The 23,886-nt window shown below is 31.5% G+C and overlaps 1 protein-coding gene across 1 annotated transcript; it reads right to left on the bottom strand.

Moving 5' to 3' along the window:
• Nucleotides 1-2,430: 2,430 nt before the first annotated feature.
• On the bottom strand, nt 2,431-22,986 carry LOC107456987 (lysosomal acid phosphatase). Its single transcript, XM_016075001.5, has 10 exons — nt 22,639-22,986; nt 19,758-19,853; nt 17,301-17,381; nt 14,160-14,312; nt 13,981-14,076; nt 13,097-13,186; nt 8,955-9,075; nt 8,332-8,417; nt 3,887-4,196; nt 2,431-2,725 (listed from the first exon to the last, which is right to left on the bottom strand). Exons 1-10 carry the CDS (start codon nt 22,732-22,734, stop codon nt 2,592-2,594), a joined length of 1,263 nt encoding a protein of 420 aa, XP_015930487.3. The 5' UTR covers nt 22,735-22,986; the 3' UTR covers nt 2,431-2,591.
• Between the last annotated feature and the right edge of the window lie 900 nt (nt 22,987-23,886).

The raw sequence follows: 23,886 nt of genomic DNA, 5'->3' as shown, positions 1-23,886 counted from the left end.
GGACCTATACCGCAAACCCTCGGTTCCTACGCAGACTGATCCAAGTGGTCACCCAACCGACTTCGACCCATTTCAGTGATCTGCTGGGAACCGTGCCTTAATGATCAGTCCACTGTGGGATATTGAGCGGATAGATTATGGGTTATAGGGTATCCAACTAGATAGACTTTTTCTAACTGAACAGAAATCAGTGGCCGGAAGTTATTCCAAACAGTTCCTTCTGTAATAAAAGCCCTATCTTCACTCACTCTGAGCCCACACTGAGAGTTATCGCCCAATCAGTCTACTTAACATACTTGGAAAAATATACGAAAAAATCATCTACAATAGAATAAAACCACTTCTTACAGCCCTCCCCGACGAACAGTATGGATTCCGACAAAAACTAGATACCACCAAACAGTTACTCCGAATAATAGACTATACTGGCAGAGCAATCATAAATAAAGAAACAATAGCCTTCCTGATGATTGACATATCCAAAGCATTTGATAAAGTATGGCACACTGGTACAATATATAAACTCATACAGCTGAATTTTCCACCCGGCATAATCAAACTCCTATCCTGCTATCTTTCTAATAGAACATTTCAAATCACCATCAAAAACAAAAAATCCACAAAGAGAAACATCACAGCCGGAGTACCACAGGGCAGCATTCTGGGACCGATATTATACATATTATACACTTATGATTTTCCTATAAACAAAGCCGATTATAACAGCATAACAGCCTATTACGCAGACGATACCGGTATTATTATTAAATCCAGAAACCCAAATCATGCTCTTCAAAAACTACAAGACCATATAGACGAAATAGAAGACTGGTGCTTAAAATGGAAAACTGCAGTAAATGCTGGAAAATCACAAATATTAATTATACAAAAAAGAAGAATTAAAATACTTCCACAACTTCAACCAAAAATGTTCAACATACCAATACCAATAGTTAAAAAAGCAAATTATCTTGGCCTTATAATCAATAGCAAACTCACCTGGAATGATCACATCAAAAGCACAATAGATACAGCAAATGCAGCAATAATAGCCATACAACCATTAATATATAATCAGAATATGTCACTTAAACTAAAGAAGCTACTATATACAGCAATGATCCGCCCAATACTTACCTATGCCTCACCTGCCTGGACAACGATACCTCAACATCTACTGAAGAAATTAAACCAATGCCAAAACAAGATCCTTAGAAAAATAACCTGTGCAAGATGGTTCATCCGGAATACCAATATACATGCAGATCTCAAAATACCAACTCTATCACAGCATATATACAAGCTAAATGCAGATTTTTTCGATAAAGCCATAGAATGTAAAACAGCAAATTTTAATGAAATCTTTAAATTTGAAAATTATATCAAAGATAAAAACTACAGACCAATAGCTGCACATTTCACCTCCGACGCCTCATATCATAACTATCAAAACAAATAATTTCATCAACTTTTCTGAAAATAACGTTTACTCATGCTGATACAATTCTGAACAACTCCAAAATCAAACAAACACAGTTTAGAGCAAGCTGCTCAATTTATTTTTGATTCTTTTTTAGTTATTCAAGCAAAGAGCTTGAAACATTCATAAAAGCAACTCCATTGCCTGCTCACCTCATTGCTCAACCAAAACTGATATAAAATTCCAGATGAATGGGATAGGGGCCGCTTCGCGGCCCAGGTGCCCAATAAAATCAGAACACTAGGACTAGGACTCTGAGCCCACAAGTCCTTTTGTTTAAGTCTCAACAAGTTGCCATATGCGTATGCTACAGGCAGGAGAGTTAATCATTTGTACTCCTGGAATTATCAATTAAGTCTTGACTTATAAGTTTACTTCCATTTTTGTAATTGTATTTATAGTTACTGTATCTAGGTATTTTTAAACTAGCACTGAAACTACCAAATTACATTTGTATCTCAAATTCAAAAATTCGTAAGAAATTAAACTTTTAGGCGAAGTTGCTGGATAAAATTCTAAATTTCAATCCATCTTTTTATTTAAATCCTTCAATATTAAAGCAATCGTATACATATATTTTTAATTAACTAGAAGGGGAAAATAAGTTTTGTGCACAAGAAAATAAAGCTATGCATAACTTTTTGAAAAATCTAAATAACTCGTTTCTGACAACTTTTTTTTTTCTTATTTGGTTTTTGTCTATTTTGTCTTTTGGTTTTTGTAAACAAAATATATGCTCTTAACGTCGCATGGTTTAGACTAAACAAATGCTGCTTAAAAAATGTTTAGTGTTTATTTTACTGTTATTAGCTTCACACCTATGGGTATTTTTGAAACATTTGACGCTTACATTGTCATCTGAAACAAGCTTCAAATGAAATCCTCATTGTAAAAAATTATTAAAAATTCACAAAATGTCCTCCTTTAATTTTATATGTATGCTAATAACATAGTAACAAGTTTTCAGTTTTATTAAAATATCACATTTTAAAGTATTTCATCATTTTGCAATTTATAACTATATTATGAAAATGAGCATTAATGAAACAATGAATTTAACAATTTTCAGCCAAGGTTAAAAGTGTGTTTAACAATTTTCAACATCAGTTTTTCAAGAGTTTGGTATAGATATGAGAAAAGCATTTTTCTTTCTGTTGTTGGAGTACATTTTCGAAACAGCCGCTGCAAAGCTTACCGTAACTATTATGAAAACAATAGCAAGGAAAACTACTCCCAATCTTATTTCTGGAATAGAAAAAGAAAACAATTATTAATGTTGAGGAAAACGGTTCCTACTTCTCTATTTTTTACAGACATTTTCTATCGATTCTCTCATCTTGTTTTGATAATAACTTAAATAATAGTTAAAATAAATAATAAAAAAACATCATTTAAGCTCAAGTGGCCGACACTTATCAACAAATGCAGTGTTATCAACCGGAATTTCTGGTTAATCAGAACGATAATAGTAGTATAACGATAATAGGTAATACGATGATAAAACGATAATATCCAATAAGAAAGCAAAACAATTTTTAAAACTTAAAAAGTATTTAAAACAACTCAATATGCAAAGTCAGTCTTCTATAAGATTGTGCGAATTGCTAAATTTCATTATGTCAATTGTGAATCCTCAATTTTACAACCACTTTAATATTTAGTAAAAATGACTAAGGGCCGGGATAACCTGGTTGCTAGGGCGTAGTCCAAGATGTCGTTAGTTCAGCCCCCGCCGGCCAAAGACTTTCCGTGTAGTAAATGATGACTGGTGCACGTTTAATCTGTCGGGTCACAAAGTCCTCCATGTTTCCATTATTGAAAAAAGGAGTACATCAAGTCACATACAGAAAGCAAAATTTGAAATTTGATTCTTGGATTACTAATTTTTATTCAAAATGAATCATATAATGCGCGCATAATTTAAACAGATAACTAAATCATATTCCGTTTCTCCAACATAACTAATAGTGAAACTAGTATTTTAAGCTTAATCTATTTTTTCGAACAAGTATTTTAAATTATTTTCATTTTCTAATACACATATTTTGAACCATATCCATTTTTTTAAGCACGTAAAGTTGCGTTCATTTTTATTAAGAAAATAAAAATTGCTTGAAATGCATGTTTATAATGGATATCTGTAGTTAAAATAAAGTTAAAGATAAATGCAATGATAGATGTAGTTAAAAATTGTTAATAGCATTTCCAGCTATATTTTTTAATAGCGCAAATCAAGCTATATCAATTTTTTTAAAGTGTTAAACACGTTAACGATTTGTTAAAAATCATGATTCGATTAAAACAGCGAAGTATTTAAACCATTAAAACATTTCTAGGTATTTTCTTCTGAAACATTTCTCTTTTAATTTTGATAACAACTAAACCCAACTACAAGCTGTAACTTACCTTCTTTTTCAAACTTTTGAGAATTGGATTCTGGCAACTGACATTCTTTTTCCCAATCATCAGGTATAAGATGCTTCGTATATTCCGTGAAGTACTTCAAAGGGCAAAATTCACTGCATCCCTCAAGTTGCAGAATATGAGGTGTTTGGGAAATCTTTTCAACATCTGTGGAGTTCAAGTAAAGCAATCGAACAAAATATGTATCATTCATGCCACTGTAAAGCTCAATGAAAACAGTTGCACAGTAAGGGGGCTGTTTCAGGTCAAAAAGTTTTAAAGACATCAAGAGGGCGGCTAAATTTGTGTCGTGCTGTAAGGAAGAAGGGAAAAAAACATATATTTTGACAACCTTATCACAACCAAATTTACATAAGTTTCATTTTAAAATAACTGAAAAATTTAAAATTGATAAGAAACATATTTTTTCGTAATTGCATTTATCAAAGCAATTAAAAAAAGTCTTATGTATTAGATCAATAATTTAAAAATCAATCATAGAAAGTGATACAAACCACGGATGTTTTATTTTTAAAATAGAAGTAGTTATTATTAAAAGAAAAATATTGTCTTATCTTAAATAGAATTAAGTTGAACAATAAGCCGACAGGTTAAGGAGTTAACTTCATACAGGAAGGTTCCAAATCCAACCCCGCTTCGGGCATGGACGTAATTTCAGTCTGTCTGTCCTTCTTGCGTTATTGGGATGAAGTTGAAACGTTAGATCGATATGGCATAATATATGTATCTCTACCTATGGCAACACTTCGTATGCTTTCATCATTAGCGTGTGGAGAGTCATAGGTGAAGGAAGTACGTTAGTTTCCGTCTTAATTTTCGAAATAAAAAGCTTTTAAGTTAGGAAACTATATGTAAATGAAAACTACATTGTACATAGTTCAAAAAGAAAGCATCGTGGTAATTTAAAAAAAAATGTTTTTTACAATTAAATACGAAAAATATTAAAAAAGAGGAAGATATTGTAGTACATTCTTATTCAACTGAAAAGAGGGGGAAAGGGAAGAGGAAAAGGTTAAGGCATGGAACTGGTCTTCTCCCCAGATGGCGTATTCGAGCGTTGCGATCGCGAATAGCATATGTTGCCCACGAACAGAAAAGATATCAATAATATCATCCGTCAGGTACCACGAGGCAATATGCAGCCAATAAGTGATTGGCATTTGTAAAAAAAAACTAGCTATAAATTTTTTATAATTATTTTGGTAAAAAATTAATAGTAAAACTACTTCATTAGTAATTTTTATGAAAAAGTAATAATTTGTCATTACCACTTTTTTTTGTTTAATTTAAACTTATGCATAGTATACTCAGGGGGCTGTTCAAAATAAAAGAAACACTTTTATACTAACTCTATATAAACTTTGTAATGTGATTTTTACCGCTATTTTATTAATTTACTCTATGTAACTTTTCTTTCATCAGTAAATTTTTCCGAAGATCTTACATGGCAAAACTGTTGGAACAATGCGACATTTCATGCTTGAAGCTTTTACAAATGGTATCTTTTTTACAAAATCAAAATTTGCATGGACCGAAGTGAGAGTGGGAGGTTAAAAGCTTCTTTATTTTTCCTATACCACTATAATCATAAAAGCATGTTTTGTATAAATATTGAAATCCTCAGTATGATTTCAAAATTGCTGGTATTAAAATTAAAAAGAATTTATTAAATCCCTTCCCTGATTTTGATCTATCCGAATTTTGCATGGGTAAAAGTGCCATCGTTTCTGAATGCTTTAAGCATGATCTTTCTAAGTGTATTAACAATTTTGCCATTGACAAAGATTGAAAGATCATACTTGAAGCTTTTAGAAATGGCATCCTTTCTACACATGCAAAATTTGCATCGACTAAAATGAACGTTTGAAGTTTCCTTCCATTTTTAATCATCATCATCAGTAGCTCGACAGTCCTGGGTGGACCCTGGCTTTTTCAAGAAGACTGCACCAGTCCTTTCTTCTGCGTGCCACGGCTTTCCAGTCTCTGACCTTGATTGTGGTAAAGTCCCTTTGGAGGCAATCCGCCCATCCCAGTCGGGGTCTGCCTCTCTTTCTAGCTCCAGTTGGCCTTGCCAAAAAGATTCTTTTAGTTGTTCTGTCATCGTTCAATACGACTATATAATTCTAAGCGTATTTGCATATAAATTATCTGAATCATTTTTAATCGTTTCAAAATTGTTGGTATTAAAGCTAGAACCATTTTATTAACTTCCTCTCCTCATTTTAGGTGATTTGAGTTTTGGTTGAGTAAAAATGATAGAATGTCTAAAAGTTTCAAGCATGATTTTTAAAAATATGCCAACTGTTTTTCCATGAAAAGTTTTCCAAAACATTTGCTACTTAAAGAAAAATTGTCTACATAAAGTTAGTATTGTGGCGTAACTACCAACCACTATAAATATTAAATACCAATTCACTAGTATATAAGACATGTTAACTTGATTCTATCATGAGGTACCTTTTGATAGATGAAGGTTGACATAGTCGATAATTAATTCCCCACATTGGTGACCTGCGGACGTGATAAGAACATGCCAATATCGATGGATGATCCACTTTAACAGTTGATTTACTTAAAAATATACTGCTTGAAAAAAAAATTGGTGAAGTAAATAAAGTCTCCTGGTCAACAAACAAAAAAAATTATGAGGAAAAAAAATAGCAAAATGCTATAAAAAAGCACCAAAAAAATAACGAGCAAAATGTCATAAAGAAAATATATATATATATATAATGAGCAAAAATGTTATAAATAAATAAACAGCATGAATCAACTAGTAGCATTCATTCATCAAATTCTATCACAGATACAATTCTGGAAGGGGAGTAATGTGGCGTAACTTCCACTATAAATATTAAATACCAATTCACTAGTATATAAGACATGTTAACTTAATTTTATCATGAAGTACCTTTTGATAGATGACGGTTGACATAGTCAATAATTAATTCCCCACAGTATGTATTTCCATTATTTTATTCAACTCCTGCATATATATTAAAATCTGTTTAGTGATCACTGCGCCGACCTCCTCTCAGAAAGATCCTGGGTTTGAATCCCGTTTCGGGCAACCAGATATCTCTTTTCCTGGTAAGTTATAACCGTGGCATATAATATTTGAGGTATACATCAAAACTGCTACCTGTTTTGCTTCCTATGATAACATTTTTGTAGTGATAAGGAAAAAATATTCAAATAGACAATTGTAAAAGTAAATTTTTCACAAAAACTTTCGAATGTCTCAGCGCAATAATTGGCCTTATAAATTATTTATTTGAAATATTTATGCTTTGCAGTAATAGAAAAACTTTGAAATTTAAACAATTAAACCAAAAATTATATGTTAAAACATAAATATCATTTCCACTTTAAACATTGAAAAAAAAAATCCGTTACAAAATTTGGATAGCTTTGTAGCTATGAACAGGTTATACAAATTATATTTGAATTTTGACTAATGTATAAAAAAATAGGAAGTTAAAATTTATTTATACGACGGAAATTTATAAAAATTGGAACATAAAACGTTTAGTTTTAATACCAGCTCAGCCTGCTTTCATAAACAAATAAAAAGTAGCATATCTCTCTCGAAGAAAGGGTTCAATCAATATTTCAGGTATGGTTCTTATCCAAAATGAGTAGTAGGCAACAGATTATAGAAAAAAAAAACATATGACAATTATATATATAATATATAAACGATATAGAGAATTTATTATTACGAAAAAAAAATTATTCTACCATTTAAATAACGGTTGCAGTAAACTTACATATGCAAATATAAAGGATATTTCGTAATGATTACTCTTTCTGACAAGGATCCTAAAAAAATATATTATGTTTCTTAATATATATATTTAGAACCCTTGTCAAAAAGAAGCCAAAAAAGCATACACTGTAAAAATTGAAACTTAAGTAGAAACGTTGATTATTAGAAACATCCTAAGTTTTTTTGGATAATCAAACTTCTTTAGACATTATCATTCTATCTTTCTCACAAGGGATTCGACAGATTAAAGTAATATCCACCCCCTTGAATAAATATTGATTTGCGAACCCTCGAGAGCATTATATTTTGACTTTATAAGGATTTTGACAAGGATTCTAAATTTATTCATTTTAGATGGTAATTATAGAACACCCTCTATACTTTATAATCTGTTGATAAGTCAGGATTTTACTAGTTCTATGCAGGAAGCAACTATGAATTTATCATTTAAATCGAATTGACACGTTTTGAGAGAGAAATTTTCTTCTGAGAAGTTTTTTTTATCACCTTGAAAAAAACTGTCATTGTACAAAATTATGTCTTCAAGATCGTTGTTTTCGTTGTTCAAGATCAATCAACAGTCTAATTAAAAAAAAAAAAAAAAATAAAAAAAAAAATTCAAAATTTTAATAACACTGAGTAATTTTTCAGAACTTACCGATGAAAATATTTGAAACTTCAGATTTGGAATTATACCTTCAATTTTGTCTTCCATTGTTTTAATCATATTTTGAAGGAGAGGACCTTTAAAAAGAGTATAAGAAAATAGTAGTGTCATTAGTATTTTAATACAGGTTTCCTAATGCTCAAAATGTAACAGATGTAAACAAAAAGGAGTCAAAATTCGAACATTTAATATATTTGTGTTCGCCATAATAAGTTATTTTGTAAAGAAAAAATATCGACCAATATTTTGTCCTTTTCGAAATCTAAAGTGTTTTGGAAAAACTGAAAAAGCTGGTTGCTAAGAATTCTAAAAGAGTATTCGAAGACGCATTGCTTTACCTTTTCTAGTTTAAAATCCGCATGTTTAGCAACTGTGAGCATTTGTAGGATTTAATTAAGTTCCGTAAATGGTGTCATTATTTTTACCCATTTCTTTCACGGTTCTTTAGTATTCTTTCTCACTGTTGTTTCGGAACATTATGGTCATAACTCCAAAACTATCGTGTTATCGCCTGATTGATTTAGCAATGAAAGTAAGTTATTTGATTTGTAAAACACGAAAAAATTTGTTTGATGTATATTGAGTGAAAATAAAAGCAGTGTGACGACACTTACCGGCTCTTAGGCGTTGAAGAAGTGGAGAATTAAGAATCCAAAAAAAGGCTAAATCTTTGACTTCTGTCAGTTCATTCCAATAGGGTTCAACCCAGGTAGGAACAGTAAGGTTATATCGCATCTACCAAAAGAAAAATAATATTTAAGATTTTAATATGCACACATAAAAAAAAATATATTGACTTTTTTTACACTTTTTTCATGCTCAGGTTCCCCAAAATACTTTGTTTAGTTGGAATACGGGGTACCCCAACCGAGAAAAATTTAAAACGCGTCTTCAATAATATCATCGAGCTTTTAGAAATTTTCTCTGACTGGGCTAGCCAGTTTTAAAATCTAAATATATTTTGACAGATGGAAATTAACAAAATAAATTTTTTTCGTCAAACATACCACTTTTTAGATTTCTATCCCAGTCCTGACCAATCTGTTACATCACACATACTGAATTGAAAAATTAGTAATAGACTATCACAATATGGATTCACTTGGTGCTTAAAAAATAAAAACAGTCGTGCTAATTTTATTACATGTAGGTTGTAAATTTAGTTATATTCAGCTTTCGCTTTTGAATTTAAACCGCAAAACTGCTGATTTTGAGTTGTCAAAACACTGTGGTACTTAAAAAAAAGTATGTTAAAATTATTCTAAAAGTAAACTCAGCGGCACGACAGCCCACAGAGGGCCAAGGTCTACTCTGCCCATCTCAGTTTTCTCGACCTTGGGCTCTGGGGTGCAGGAGCAGATGTTCCGGTCAGGTGGTCAGCCGAACGCGGAACCCCCAGTGTTTAGTCCCCAAGCATGCTTGGTACTCATTTATCGACCCACTGAAGGGATGAAAGGCTGCAACCTTGCTCGGCCCGAGGATCGAACCAAAGACCTGTGGCACGACAGCGCGAAGCCCTACCTCTCAGCCACCGGGCGTCCTAAAATTATTCTGATCTTCCTTAATTTTGAGTATTTAACTTGTCATGCTGTTTATAATAACTTTGGACGAGCCAAACACGCCAGTCATTGACCTTCCGCGAATTATTTCAGGAAGGAGCGCCTTTCATTTGACTAGAGAACACCGCAAAGGTGAAAATGCGTCTTAGTTCAGAACCCAACTGATAGAAGGCAGCACTACCAATTTGTGAGACCACTTCCTCAGTTTAGACGTAGATTTGATGGGGGAGATAATTTTCTCCAGATCCCTGTACCAATGCTATTGCTAAGCGACCGAACACAGGATGAATCCACAGATGTTTCAAGCACGACTTGGTGGATCTTAGTGGAGTAAAGGATTGAACCCCGGCCTTTCCGGATCAAGAGTCCAACTCTCTAGTCACGGCTACCACGACTCTATACAACGCATTCATAGAACAAGCCACGTATGTTTAAACATTACTCCTTCACGTAGCATATAATCGAGTTCAAATGCTGACTAAACTAAAAACTTTATTCCGTTCAAATATCATTTTATAACGATTTTTAAAAATTTGGGAACTCTGCTTAAATTAAATCATCCTAAATTTAACTTAATTCCTACGACTGCTAGCATTATTTTCTTTTATAGTCTGCCTATTTAATCTTTGCATCCGTCATAATTTATAGCACTGTTTAATTTCATTATATTATAAGCGTAATAGCTTTTTTATTTGGAGCTGTCTAGCAGCTTCTGATTCTTGCCTCATTAAATTTTAGTTTCCACCACAACGAAATAGAAGTGCATAAGTTAACTAACAAGTCAATAGGGGGAATAAACTTACTTTATTGTAACTCAGTTATTGAAGTCAGTAATGCAATTGTAACTACCACAACGTATTGACATTGAACAGAATAACTGATCTGCATTTAAATTATTAATTTTAAATACTTCCATCTGTTCTAAATTCTTAAACTTTCAAATTAATGGAGGAGAAAAAAAGTAGTCGCCAATATATATTTTCTAAACATCTCTTAAGGGATCTCCCATAACAACCAACTAAGAAACAATTTAAGACCAATACTTTATTTTAACTTCACTAATTAACATTTTAATAACACACAACAAATAGTTGTATTTACTTTAATTTTAAAATCTTATTATAACTCCAGTCAGCATGTGCAATTGAAGTAATGAATACGAAATAACTATTTAAAACTCGAAAGCAATATTATAATAATTGACTTATCACACTATTGCTAAATAATCTCTAACAAAAAAACAGGTTTTCATAGCAACCAAAAAATAAGTAAGAATTTAAAAAGTTGGTTTGTGTTTGAAGTTGCGATGATAAGCGAGCAAAATTTAAATGTATAAAAATCGTGATAGCGTCAGAAAAGTTAAAATGTCAGTTCATGTGGTTTTAAAGAAAAGCATGAAAGATACACCGCAGACTGTGTATAACTGATTAATCAGGTCAGATGAGAGCATTTGAAGTGGATATAAAGTTAAGCTGAGAAGGATGCGTCCAGAGTAGAGAAACGTGAAGAAGCGAGGCTTTTAGTATCAGGAATGATTGCATCATTCTTTGTTTCATTTCAAAGAGCTGCACAGGTGTCTGGAGTTTTAATTCGCTCATTACCACTAATCATTTCATGAGGAGCAGCAATGGATTCTTTGGTGACGAAAGCCTCTGCTTGAACTCATCTTGGTGGATCGGGTATGGAAGAACGCCCTTTACGAAATTTTTCACGCCAATTCTTTACATCCGATTGTGATAAGCAATGATCACATAAGCAAATATTTGACGCTAAATGGGATGGATCCATTTTAAAGTGGCTTAAGAATATCTTTAAATGCCAAAAACGAGGTTTCTGCGCAGTGTGCATAACATACTTAATTATGCACATTCAGTTATACGTACACACGTATACATATATAACATATATGCTTACATATTTATGATTCACATGTATTCGTGCATATGCGAACAGTGAGCAAAAAACCGGTCCTCCCTGAATAACATTTGGCGTAAAAATCAAATGTTCGGATCTTCACGTTCTAGGATTCAAACTTAATAGCTCGAAGGGGTGATTTTAAATTTGGTAATTAATAAGTGCAGACGATATTTTAAATTACGAAATCAGACACAAGAACGTATTTTCTCCGAATAAACATACCTTTTTTTCGACGAATTCGAATTTCTGACCCCAGAAATATAGAAGGTAGTCGCAATCTAAAAAATATGATCCCAATAGTTTGAACAGGAGAGCCCTTTAAAACTTGGATCCCATAAAGTTAATTTTACTTTTGGCGCATTTCGCTATATCTCATGAGCTTTTAAAGCGAATTAAAGAACATATGCACCAGATTACAAAATTTATTTATCCAAAGATAATTCTATACAAAAAATAACTTTCACTAAATATGTACTGTTTTTATTATTTTATTTAATGATAGTGTAAAAAAATTTGAATTGTAAGGTATAAAATTTTTTGCATAATTTTAAATAAGATATTTTTACATGATAAAATAAAAAATTTGAGAAAAATTGGTTGAAAAGTTCCTGAGAAATTGAATTTCAAAAATTTGATTTCTCAGGAACTATTCGACCGATTGCGCCCAAATTTTGTATTTTGCTATGTAAAATTATATTCTTTGAAATGACGCAAAAATATTATATCTTATAATTCAAAATTTTATCGACCTTTATTAAATAAAATATTAAAAAATAGCAAATATTTACTAAAAGTACTTTTTCGGGATCCCCTTCATTTTGGGGATCAGGAATATGAACCCGTTGGAAAAAAAAGAAAACAAGGAGAGAGAAATTATTCAGAGAAATTAAGTTTTTGTGTATGGTTTTGTAACTTAAAATATCGTCTGCACAAATTAATTAGCATATTCGACGTCAGTCCCTCGAGCCATTAATATTGAGACCTAGAACATGAAGATCCGATCATTAGAACAAAAGTTATTCAGGGTGGTCCCTTTTTTTTGCTCAGGGCAAAACAATGAAGAGTGATGCCGTCCTCGTTATTATACTTCTGACTCTAGCAAGCGTGTTCATTTTTCATTTGGGTCTAACATTAATCTACAAACACTATTTTAAAATGCAGTGATATTTTCGTTTCCCAATATATTTTAGAATCATTATCTAGTTTTTATCTTTCGGTTTTTACTTAATTATTAACAACGCTACAAGACATAATACGAAATAAACAGGAAAATGTCTTACTTCAATCCAAATATTATCTCGTAGAAAAGCAGCTGGTTTCCAACCGGTGATCGGCTTTCCACTGTATTTTTCTAAGTAATCATACATTTCCTAGACAAAGCAATACATTAATATAAATAAATAAATCAAGATGAGTTTACTAATCTTACTAAAAGTGATCAGCAAAATATGGTTAAACAGGAAAGCGGATTAAATTTCAGACAGTAAATTTTACTTTTTAAGTTTTTCGCCATTTCTTCGACGAAAAATTCGCCAAAAGACTTAAAAATGAAGTAAATTATTAAAAAAATTAAAATATTAAAAAAATCAAAACATTTTCAAAATAAAACGCGTTTATCCCTCAAAGATAATTTTATATATAAATAAAATATATTATTTTTTATTATTTAATTTACTCGAAAAAAATTAAATAAGATATACAACTTTTTACACATGTAAATGAAAAATTTCAAAAGGGAATCGGTCAAATAGGCTTTGAAACAAAATTAAAAATTCAGAAAAAGTAGAGCTGATCTGGGGAGCAATTTTTTTGTTTAAGACCATTCGCATTTACCGATATGACATTCATGCTACGCATCCTGCATGCGACAAAAATATGATGCTTTTAATTAGTAATCAGCATGTTAACATATTCAATAAATGAAACATTTAAATAATTATAATTTGTGCAGAAATCCTACCTATGATTATGATGCTTGTTATTAGTAATCAGCATGTTAACATATTCAACAAATGAATCATATACATAATCATAATTCATATGAAATCCTACCTATAATTCTTTTTATTTGCTCTTAATTATAATGCTTTTAATTAGTAATCAGAAGGTTAACATATTCAAAAAATGAAATCTTTAAATAATCATAATTCACACGAAATCCTACCTGGTGTTTTGCATTGAATTCATTTGCTTCTGGTGTATTTGCAACTCTTAACTCTTCCTCGGCAGCTCTAGGACAATCACTTTCTGTTTGTAAATACTTTAAAATACATAAAAATTGAACAGCAATAAAAACAATTTAAGAACACAAGAGTTAATTTCAAAATGAGAATAAATTTTTACCTTATCTATATTTTTAGGAAGATATCGAATTGATATTGGTTGCCAGTCAAAATTTTCATCAAACTTCCAAGGTTTACGAGGAGCGTAAAATGATGCTAGGTTAGCCTCTGCACTTTTGAGACACCGCTCATCGTCTGCGCTTGTGACATTAACCTAAAGTTAAGAATTATTCATTTTAACTTAATTATTTAGAAAGTTTTCATGATTTGATGGCCGAATGAAAAATATTTCTGAAGGTGTCAGAGACTTGATTTTCTTTAAAAAAAATAAAAATGAAAATAATATTTTCAAAAACCACGTTTTTGTAGTGGAGAATAATAATTAAAAAACCAAAATTTGAAAAACTGAAAACGTGGGGCACATGAAATACATGACAGTAACAGTATGTGTGCTCATGAGAATATGTGTATGTATATCTGAAATTGTATCTGAATGAGGATGTGTATGTGGTTGTGCATGTGTATGAGTAAGAAAATGTATATACGTATGTGTATATGTACTGTTGTGTATTTCATGAGCCCCACGTTTTTCGTTTTTCAAATTTTTGTCTCTTAATTCTCTACTACAAAAAGTGGTTTTTAAAAATATTATTATTATTTTTTATTTTTCTTGTACTCACTTCCAAAATCTCAATTTTTTCACTCACTGCACACCAAACTTTTCAACTGACCTATGACACTACTTTGAAATAATCGAATCGACAACACAAGACAATCGCGAAAATATTAAATTTTCTTTAATTTTAATTTTATTTTACTTTGTATGTCTTTTTTTTCTTCATTTTCATACATTGTCATCCAATTCTGAACTATGTACCAAATTTGAAGTCTGTAGCTAGTCGGGAAGTTAGTTTAAAATCGGTTACGAAATTCCCCCCGAATAGACATACACGAAGGCAAGTTGATATAAACGTGGTAATAATAAAATGAACCATTACTATTTTAAACCATTAATGCCATGCATATTTCATTTTATTAACTAACTGAATGCCTGATCTTCATACGGGATGAATGAAAGAAAGAATAAATAAATCAGAACTGAACGATAGACTTAGATAAAATTAAAAACTCTCTGCGAACACGAGATCTCATTTACAAAAACTTTCTGCACAGATTGTAACACTCTTGTATCTAGTTTCAAACTTTTCATCCTCTCCTCATTTTGACGAAATTTGTTTAAAAAAAACTTTTATTTTTTTAATTTTTATACAACTTGATATTGATTCATGCCACTGGGATTAGTTTGTTTAAAAAAAAAATAAAAAAAAATTAAAAAAAAATTAAAATGAACGTCCAAAAATGCCATGCGCAAAAACAGTTTTAAAATACAGGAAATTTTAACAAGAAAAAAGTGCATGTAGGAAGCATTTAACAGCAGAATGATATCCACGCTCTAATAAAAAATATTGATGCTAAATCTAAATGTTTGTTTTATTTATTTAAATTGCGTGAATATGTATCTCAAAGTATGATTTTTAAATCACGTGAATACGAACCTCGACATTTAATTTTAGAATCGAGTGAATACGAATCTCTATGCTTGTTTCAAAAAACGCATTAATAGGAACCTCGATGTTTGATTTTAAAATCTTATGAATACGAATTTCGATGTGTGATGTTAAAATAGCGTGGACACGAATCTCTATCTTTCATTTCAAAATCTTTGAATTCGAATATCGACATTTGATTAAAAAATCGCGTGAAAACGAATTATGATGCATTATTTTTAAGTCAGTTGAACGAGCATCATAATTTTTTTGTAATTTTGTTTTATAACCGTCATTGAACAATCGACACAATTTCGGGTTTACGGCTACCAATGCTCAACTCCGTAGCCTTATAATTTTAAACCCAATCCAGAAGACAAGGGAACTCCTGGATCAAGTAGCGGAAGGAATTTTCCTTCATGGAGGTTAGCTTGACGGCAATGGGATTCTAAACCATGATTCGTCTACCACTGAGGGTATCTTACGTCAGCACTGTGGTTGGTGTGAGCCGGGTGTGGAATTCGAATCGACCAGACATCGCCGAGATTCGAACCCAGTTCACCTCATTGGAAGACGAAAGCGCTATCCCCTGAGCCACCACGACTTTGTGCACCATAATAGTAACTTTTAAATCACGTGGATACAAAACGCAATGTTTGATATAAAATCGTGAAAATACGAAACACAATGCGTGATCTTAAATGGCGTAAATAGGAATCACGGTATGTGATTTTAAATCATGTAAATGTAATTTTGAATTGCGTTTGCATTGGTAGAAAAAAGCCTAAAAATGTATTCGAAAAAGACAAACTTTCTTTGAAAAGAAGCGTATTTTTCCTTTTCTTTTTTAATTAAAGTTGAAAAAAATTTTGCGATGGTGATAATCCCTATTTGTAAGTATTACCATATTGTAAATATCATTTTGTAAATATTACCACCACCTACCTACCACTTTAAATATAAAAAAGCACTGTTGTTTCGACTTCAGATCGTATTAATTAATTATGATAGTTACTTAGAATAGTCTCGTTTTGGCCTAACATATCCTAAAATTTAAACACTGGGGCTACTTTTTTTGGAGCTAAAAAGGAACCTCCAGCAACCCTTTAAAAGGACGATATACAAAAAAGGGTTAAAAAAACTAGTTTAAAGGGAACTAAAAATATAACTCTCTGTAACGTAAAATCTAAAGCATATTTTATTAATTTATTTATTTTGAAAATTACTTTCCAAAATAAATGTCATATCCTTTAATTTGCGTTCAATATTCTAAATTACATTCTTCAAAGGTTATACGGCAATTAATAAAATATACGTTTTTAACATATTCTTTAAGGTGGCCGAAAAAAATTATTAGGATTAAATTCCACCCCAATAAAACTTAAGATGTGTTTAAATAAAGTAAAAATGTTTAATAAAATAAAACTTTTGGGAAATTTTAACTTAGAAATTTTTAATTTTGATGTAGTAATCTGCAACAATGAAATATTTTGGGATCTTTAACTCATATATATATATTTTTTAATTTTGATGTAACAAAATTTTTATTGCCAAGATGAAATATAACTGTATTGCAATCTTCGAGGGTTGGGGAGTGAAGCAAGCGGATTAGACAAAGCCCTCTAGTAATATATTGAATTTTAATGTAAACTTACCTCTAATGGACTGGATGTTTTGAAATCTTTGTAAAAGTCACGAAAATACTTCCCTAAATTGTAATGCTGTCTTTTACCAAGCTGGAACATAACAGAGAAGTGGGTTATAATCGATATTAGATACGCAAAAAAATAGAAATAAATAAATATAAATATAAGCTGCATATAAGCTGATATCTTTTGTTTTATAGTGCTATTCCAAGTACTTTTTATGACAAAAGTATATCAATAAAAATTATAAGCCATTAGAATTAAATAATCGAGATCGTAACATACATCTACAGAAATGAAAAGCCAATAAAATCTGTCTATTATCGAGATCATACCATGCATACCCTTCATTTTGGTTTTTGCAAAGAATTATTTCTAGTGGCTGTGTACTTCAACGGAAAAGATTACACCCTTACCCATATGATACCATACACCCTTCAACATTTGGGTTTTTTGCAAAGTTTTACTTCTTGTGGCTGTGTACTTCAGCGGAAATTATTACTCTCTTACCCATATGATACCATACACCCTTCAGCCTTAGAGTTTATTGCAAAGCATTACATCTAGTGGTTGTGCACTTCAGCAGAAATGATTACCCCCTTACCCATATGATACCATACACTCTTCAGCCTTTGAGTTTATTGCAAAGCATTACATCTAGTGGTTGTGCACTTCAGCAGAAATGATTACCGCCTTAACCATATGATACCATACACCCTTCAACATTTAAGCTTATTTCAAAGTATTATTTCTAGTGGTTGTGTACTTCAGCGTAAATTATTACACCCTTACCCATATAATACCATACGCACTTCAACATTTGGTTTTATTACAAAGTATTATTTCTAGTGGTTGTGTACATCATCGTAAATGATTAAAACAAATCGAAATCATCTCGACGTTAAATCAGAGCATATAACCAGTTCTTCTTGTTGGAAGAACTAGGTCTAACTTGCCTATTCAATTTGAAGTGCTGGAAGAAATCAATTTTCAGGTCTGTATGAATATTTATATTTCTGATCTATCTGAGTGCTTCTGTTATTTTTTAAAGTATTTAATTTGGAATCTTGTTATTCTTTTAAGTTGAGTTTCTGTGATAAAACACTATGCTGTGGATGGAAACGAAAGAATTGGTCAAACCATGAAAATGTAAAGTAAGCGTTTTTAGAACAGTTGAAGTCTTGATTTAGTTGCTGCACGCTGTTGTACGCACCAGAAGCATTGTTGGGAATGTGATCGAGTTGTGATTCCAAACGAGCTTTGTGTTGAAAATAATCCCAGGATTGGATGCCTTTTTTACAATTGGCACCATTTCATTAAATAACATAACCATTCGACCTTTTTATATGTCTATTTAAATTAGTAACATGTAGTGGTAGACAGAAAATATTTTCTGCCAATTTATTAAAATGTTAATGCATTATATTTGCTACTATTAAGAAAAAGTTTTCTTAAACTATGGAACTTCCGTAGTTGTTGGAATATACATATCAATAAAAAGGTTAGACGAAAAAGATTTATTGTTGTTGTTGTTGCTGGCCCACACGGTTAGCGGAGCTAAACCAAGTCCATGACTCCAGAGACTCTGAGCAAGTCTGTAACAAAAAGTGGATCTGAAAAGAGTTCCACTTTAGAGATATTTAGGCATTGAAGTATATGTTCAGGAATAGCTTGTTGGACGTTACACTTAGTGCAAACAGGGAAAACTCTTGAACCATTACTGAACAACATAGTTCTTAGGTGACCGCTTCGAAATCTTGATATAACCGTCTGATCCCGCCTGCTGCACTGAAGGGTCAGGCTGCCACCTGGGCGGTTGCACTGATACCAATGATGAACAGGAGGGGCCACAGGATCACGAAGCCTGTTAAAACGGGAGTGGAGCTCCGAGAAAGTCAGAAGTGCCGAAGAATGCAGGGGCAGATCAGTTCCGCTCTTAGCCAAGGAGTCTGCAATCTCATTACCCTCAACATCGACATGAGATGGGATCCATTGCAGGTGTATATTATGGGAGAAAGAAAGGGTCTTCAGCTTGTTTAAAATTGAAACTCCATCACTGTCACCCACCCCATGCCAATCCGAAAGGTGCTGGATTGCACTCCTACTATCGCTCAAAATCCAGATGTCATTTGATCCAGGAAAAGTAAGCACAGCGCCCAATCCAGCATCTATAGCGATCAGCTCGCTGCGAAAGACAGAGCAGTGATCAGGATTTCTCAACTTGATATGGTAAGAGCTGTGATTGGATCTGACGAAGACACCACTGCCAGAACAAGAATCGGCATTCCTACTGCCATCTGTATAAATAAGAGTTGCCTCACTCGGAATGCTGTTGATCAATTCAAGAGCAATTTGTCTCAGATACTCAGGAACGTCAGAAGATGATGTATTGTTAATAATAGATATCATAATATATCTACACATTTTAAATAATTGAAATATGAGTAATATATTTTTTTAGCTTACCAGGGTTAATGATCCCAAACCTTCTGGCCATAAGCTTTCTGGATTCGGATCTTTTGGATAAAGTGAAAGAGGAGCTCGATCCCCGTGTCGATAAAGCTGAAACATTAAAGCAAGTAAGAATCTAAATTATTATAAAGATAAAATTCTTTATAAAGAAGTCAACTTTTTAAAAAAAAAATTTACTTTACCCTATTATTAATTTGTGTTTTTGAACCTCAAGAAGCAAGAAAATTGAAAAAATAAAAACTTAACAATAGTGTGTTTTTGATAGTTTTTGTTTGTAATTTTTCTTTGAAGATCTAAAATCGAAGACTCAATCGATGTCAAATCGAATGAAAGGCAAAAAATTTGTTTGATATCGAGAGTGAAATTTTTTGTTTTTGTTTATCCTACAGTTGGCTGATTGTAAGGCATTATTGTTCCCTGTAGATCTCCAAAGTCAAGCATCACTGGCTGTAATCAGGGCGCGGGTACTGGATTACTTTGATCAGGCTTTGAAGGGACCGAGGGTGCGAGGCATTTGTCCTCGATAAACTGTTCTACGAAAAGTGCTAGACATTGGGCGCAGATCGTCCGGCTACGAAAGTGAGGGAGCCATACCCTATGTCGAGGAACAAAATTGCGATGGCATGTCTTTGGATCATCTTCATGGATGTTTCTCAGGCCGTCGCCAATAGCTTATTGTGCAGCTAGCTGTAGTGAAACGTAAATAAAATACTACTACTATTATTTATTTATTTTTTTATGGATAATTTTTATTTATTTCAAGTGTTACAAGTACACAACAAAAACACTTCGTAAATTAATTTCTCAAAAAGGAGTTAAGAAACCTACATTTTTTGGACCTAGTGAATTCCTGCATGTGTTTTCTTTTAAAATGTAACTTTATATTTCTTATTCGAATTGTAGTTCTCTGCCAGAAATTAAATTCAAAATGGGACCATGTCTTCGTTTTTACGTTATAAGACACTTTAGAAATTAATTGCCCCAATTTGTTTAGCGAAACCTATATTTTTAGGACATGAATCGTTTTTTAATGCTTCATTTTTTAAAATGGTGCCATACAAACTTTTAATTTTGTCTGAAAAAGACAGACTTGAAATCTGAACCTAGTACCTAATGTTGACAATAGATTCACAGCCATCTTTTCTATAGCCTTGAAATTCAAACCTGCTACCTCATGTGGACAATAAATACACAGCCATCTTTACTATAGCAAGTTGCTTAGAATTATTTTCACTTTCTTTTCAGTTAAACAAGCAAGGTGCTTGCTTTACAATATCAGTCACCCCAGAGACTCTGTATACAAACTGCTTATATTTTCTAATTTTTACTGTAATTTCAGGATGAATGGGATATGGGTCTTCTGCGCGGCCCAGGTGCCCAGCTTTTGTTAAATAAAGTAAGTAAGTAAGTCTGAAAAAGACATTCAAAACTAAAGAATTTTCTATTAAAACATAGTAAGTTATTCAACTGACTTTTAAGGTTAATTTCATAAATTTTTGCAGCTAAACTTATATTTTAGGGCCATATATAGGTTTTACTTGCGTTATTCAAAATGGTGTCATGTAGTTTTGTATTCGAGTTGTTGTTTGAAAATATCAAAAAAGAAGACCAATTTTTTTATTATGCATAGGAGACATATTAGATATTAAATTTTAAAGTAACGCTTCGAAGCCTACATGTTTAGGGCATAAATGGCTTCTAACCTGTATCCTTCTTTAAAATGGAGGTATACATTTAGAATATGAGTATAGCTTTGAGCCCTACTTGTATACACTTTGCAAGTAAGTTGCGACTGTGCCTGAAAATAGTGATAAGGAATTTCTTTTTCTTGAGCTCCAGTTTTAGCCTGCCAAATATGACAAGCGTAAGACAAAGCAAAATTCAATCGTCTCCTAGCCAAAAAAATTTCGACCACTTTCCTACCTTCTTGTGCCGGGAGACACACGACAATGTAGTTTTAAAACGTTTCCTAATCAATTGAATTTATTGTCAATTGAAATTGTGACCATTTTCCTACAAGCTGGAATATTCACGTTTCAAATGAAGCTCTAAGACGGATAGCACAAAACAACAAAAATTTTAAACGTTTCTTTATCAATACTGTCAATCAAAAATTAGACCATTTGCCGAGTATTCACATTAAAAGTGAAGCACTGGTTCTGGTGATACATAACTAAACAAATTTCAATCGTTTTTTATCTTAAACAGTAATTGTTGTTGACAATGAAAATTTTGACCATTATCCAACAAGCTAGCGTGTTCACATTAAAAGTGAAACACTGGACTTGCCGATACATGACGAACTAATTACAATCGTTTTTTTATTTATTTACTTATTATTATTATCATAACTAGTAGATCTTGTCGGTCACGCGTTGTTCCTTTCATTGCAACACATGAAAACAGAAGTTTCAATTGTTTTTTAACCTATAGTTTTTATTATCCATCTAATTTTTAACAATCTTCTGATTAACTTAAATATTCACATTTCAAGGAAAGTTCATTGCTGTGTGACGCATAGCAATACAAGTTTCAACCATTTCCTAACAAATAAATTTTATTGCCAATCAAGATTTCGCCAACTTCCCGAAATAAGCAACCTATGAAAAACACAAAAACTAAAATGCAAAAATTAAATACAATAAAAAATTCAGAGACACATTTTTTAAGTGGACTAAGTTTGAAACTAAATAACTTTCGAAAGTGTTATGTCAAATATTTTTTGTTTTTGGTGGGACAAAAAAATTCAATTTACTTCCTCGTTTTTAGACCAATTAAAAAACAGGATTCCTAAATTTCAAATATTTGTTTCAGAATATCATCAAAAAACAATTTGTGAACTAAGAAAATAAAAGAAATTTTAATATATATTTACCATTTGTACAAGTATCAACTTCAAGTCTGAATGATCGGAAATCAATTTACCCGACGTTACTGTACATAATACGAAAATTATCCAATGAGAAAGCATATTAATGAAAAAATTTTAGATATACACACTATAAATAAAATTTGAACGAGAAAAAAAATTAAACTACTGAAACAGACAGAAATCTCTCAAAAACGATGTCATTTCTGAATGTTAATAATGAGATGATGTTAACTATGAACACTTGTCACTAACAGTAAATCATATCTGTGATTCCTGAATAAAATGAAAAATTTTATTCCCTTGAGGTCTGAAATTTAGTTGTAAAGATAAAAGGACAGGTTAAAAGGATTTATAGAATGTGGCAATGATTTGTCAGCTCTTATCTGAGGCATTTTCGAAATCAGCTGTTTGTAATAAAGCTAATTTTGATAAAAGTAATCAGTAAAACACATTAGAGCTCTTCATAGAATGTTTTTATTGGAAAATATTCCACTTTTTAGGGGAAAAATTTCGCTCGAAATTTTTATTATATTCGAAAAAAATATAGCTTTACAATAAGTTTTGAATCCTCATTTTCAATAAGGAATTGTTAAATTTGGGGTTTAAATTTAATTCGCAATGAGAAAAAAAGAATAAAATGCTTAACATTACTGCAAGGATTTTTTGCAGAGTACTTTAACCTGTTTTGTAAAATAAATAAATAAATAAATAAAAAATTTTGTCTTTTTTTTTAAAGTTAAATGATTTTTTTCCTCGCTTAAGTTAATTGTCATTTAAATATATTTTAGAATGTCGTAAAGAAATAAGTCAAAACATAAAATTAAGACATCGTAATAATCACCATATGAAAATTTTAAAACAAAAACATTAACAATTAAATGAGAAACCGAGATAAGTTAAATCAGTGCTAACAAAAAACTTTTAACAAAAAAAAGAGAAGAAAAAATAAATAAATATTCTCTTTCTGCTGCGTCCTTAGGATAGAATCGCAGATTTTGACCTTTATTTTTGAAGAGAAAAATTAATAAATAAAGAGATATTCTTGAATTTAATTTGCAAAAAAAAAAATTCTGTCCTTCATTTTATGTACTATCATTTAATTTTTATGTTTTATGTATAAAATATTTGTGTCTATTACAAAAATTTTACATTTAAGGGCCCCTATCAAATGACCATCTAAATTTTTTTTAATAAATCTTATTTTCTAAGTATCTAGAATACTAAATGTCAATTTCTAGTCAATGTTTTTTT

This window comes from Parasteatoda tepidariorum, chromosome 10 (assembly GCF_982258835.1).
Source record: "Parasteatoda tepidariorum strain Cologne lab strain chromosome 10, Ptep-v5.0, whole genome shotgun sequence".
In the NCBI taxonomy this organism is placed as follows: Eukaryota; Metazoa; Arthropoda; class Arachnida; order Araneae; family Theridiidae; genus Parasteatoda; species Parasteatoda tepidariorum.
Note: the sequence above shows the minus strand (reverse complement) of the source record. Positions and strands in the feature narration are given on the sequence as shown.

What these genes read in the sequence shown, in the direction of transcription:
- LOC107456987 (XM_016075001.5), bottom strand. Translation starts at nt 22,734, where the DNA reads ATGCTTTCTCATTGGATAATTTTCGTATTATGTACAGTAACGTCGGGT. An exon ending in TTCCTAAAAATATAGATAAG is followed by an intron (nt 14,077 to 14,159) that starts GTAAAAATTTAT and finishes TGTATTTTAAAG; the next exon opens with TATTTACAAACAGAAAGTGA. An exon ending in TCTTCAACGCCTAAGAGCCG is followed by an intron (nt 8,418 to 8,954) that starts GTAAGTGTCGTC and finishes CTCTTTTTAAAG; the next exon opens with GTCCTCTCCTTCAAAATATG.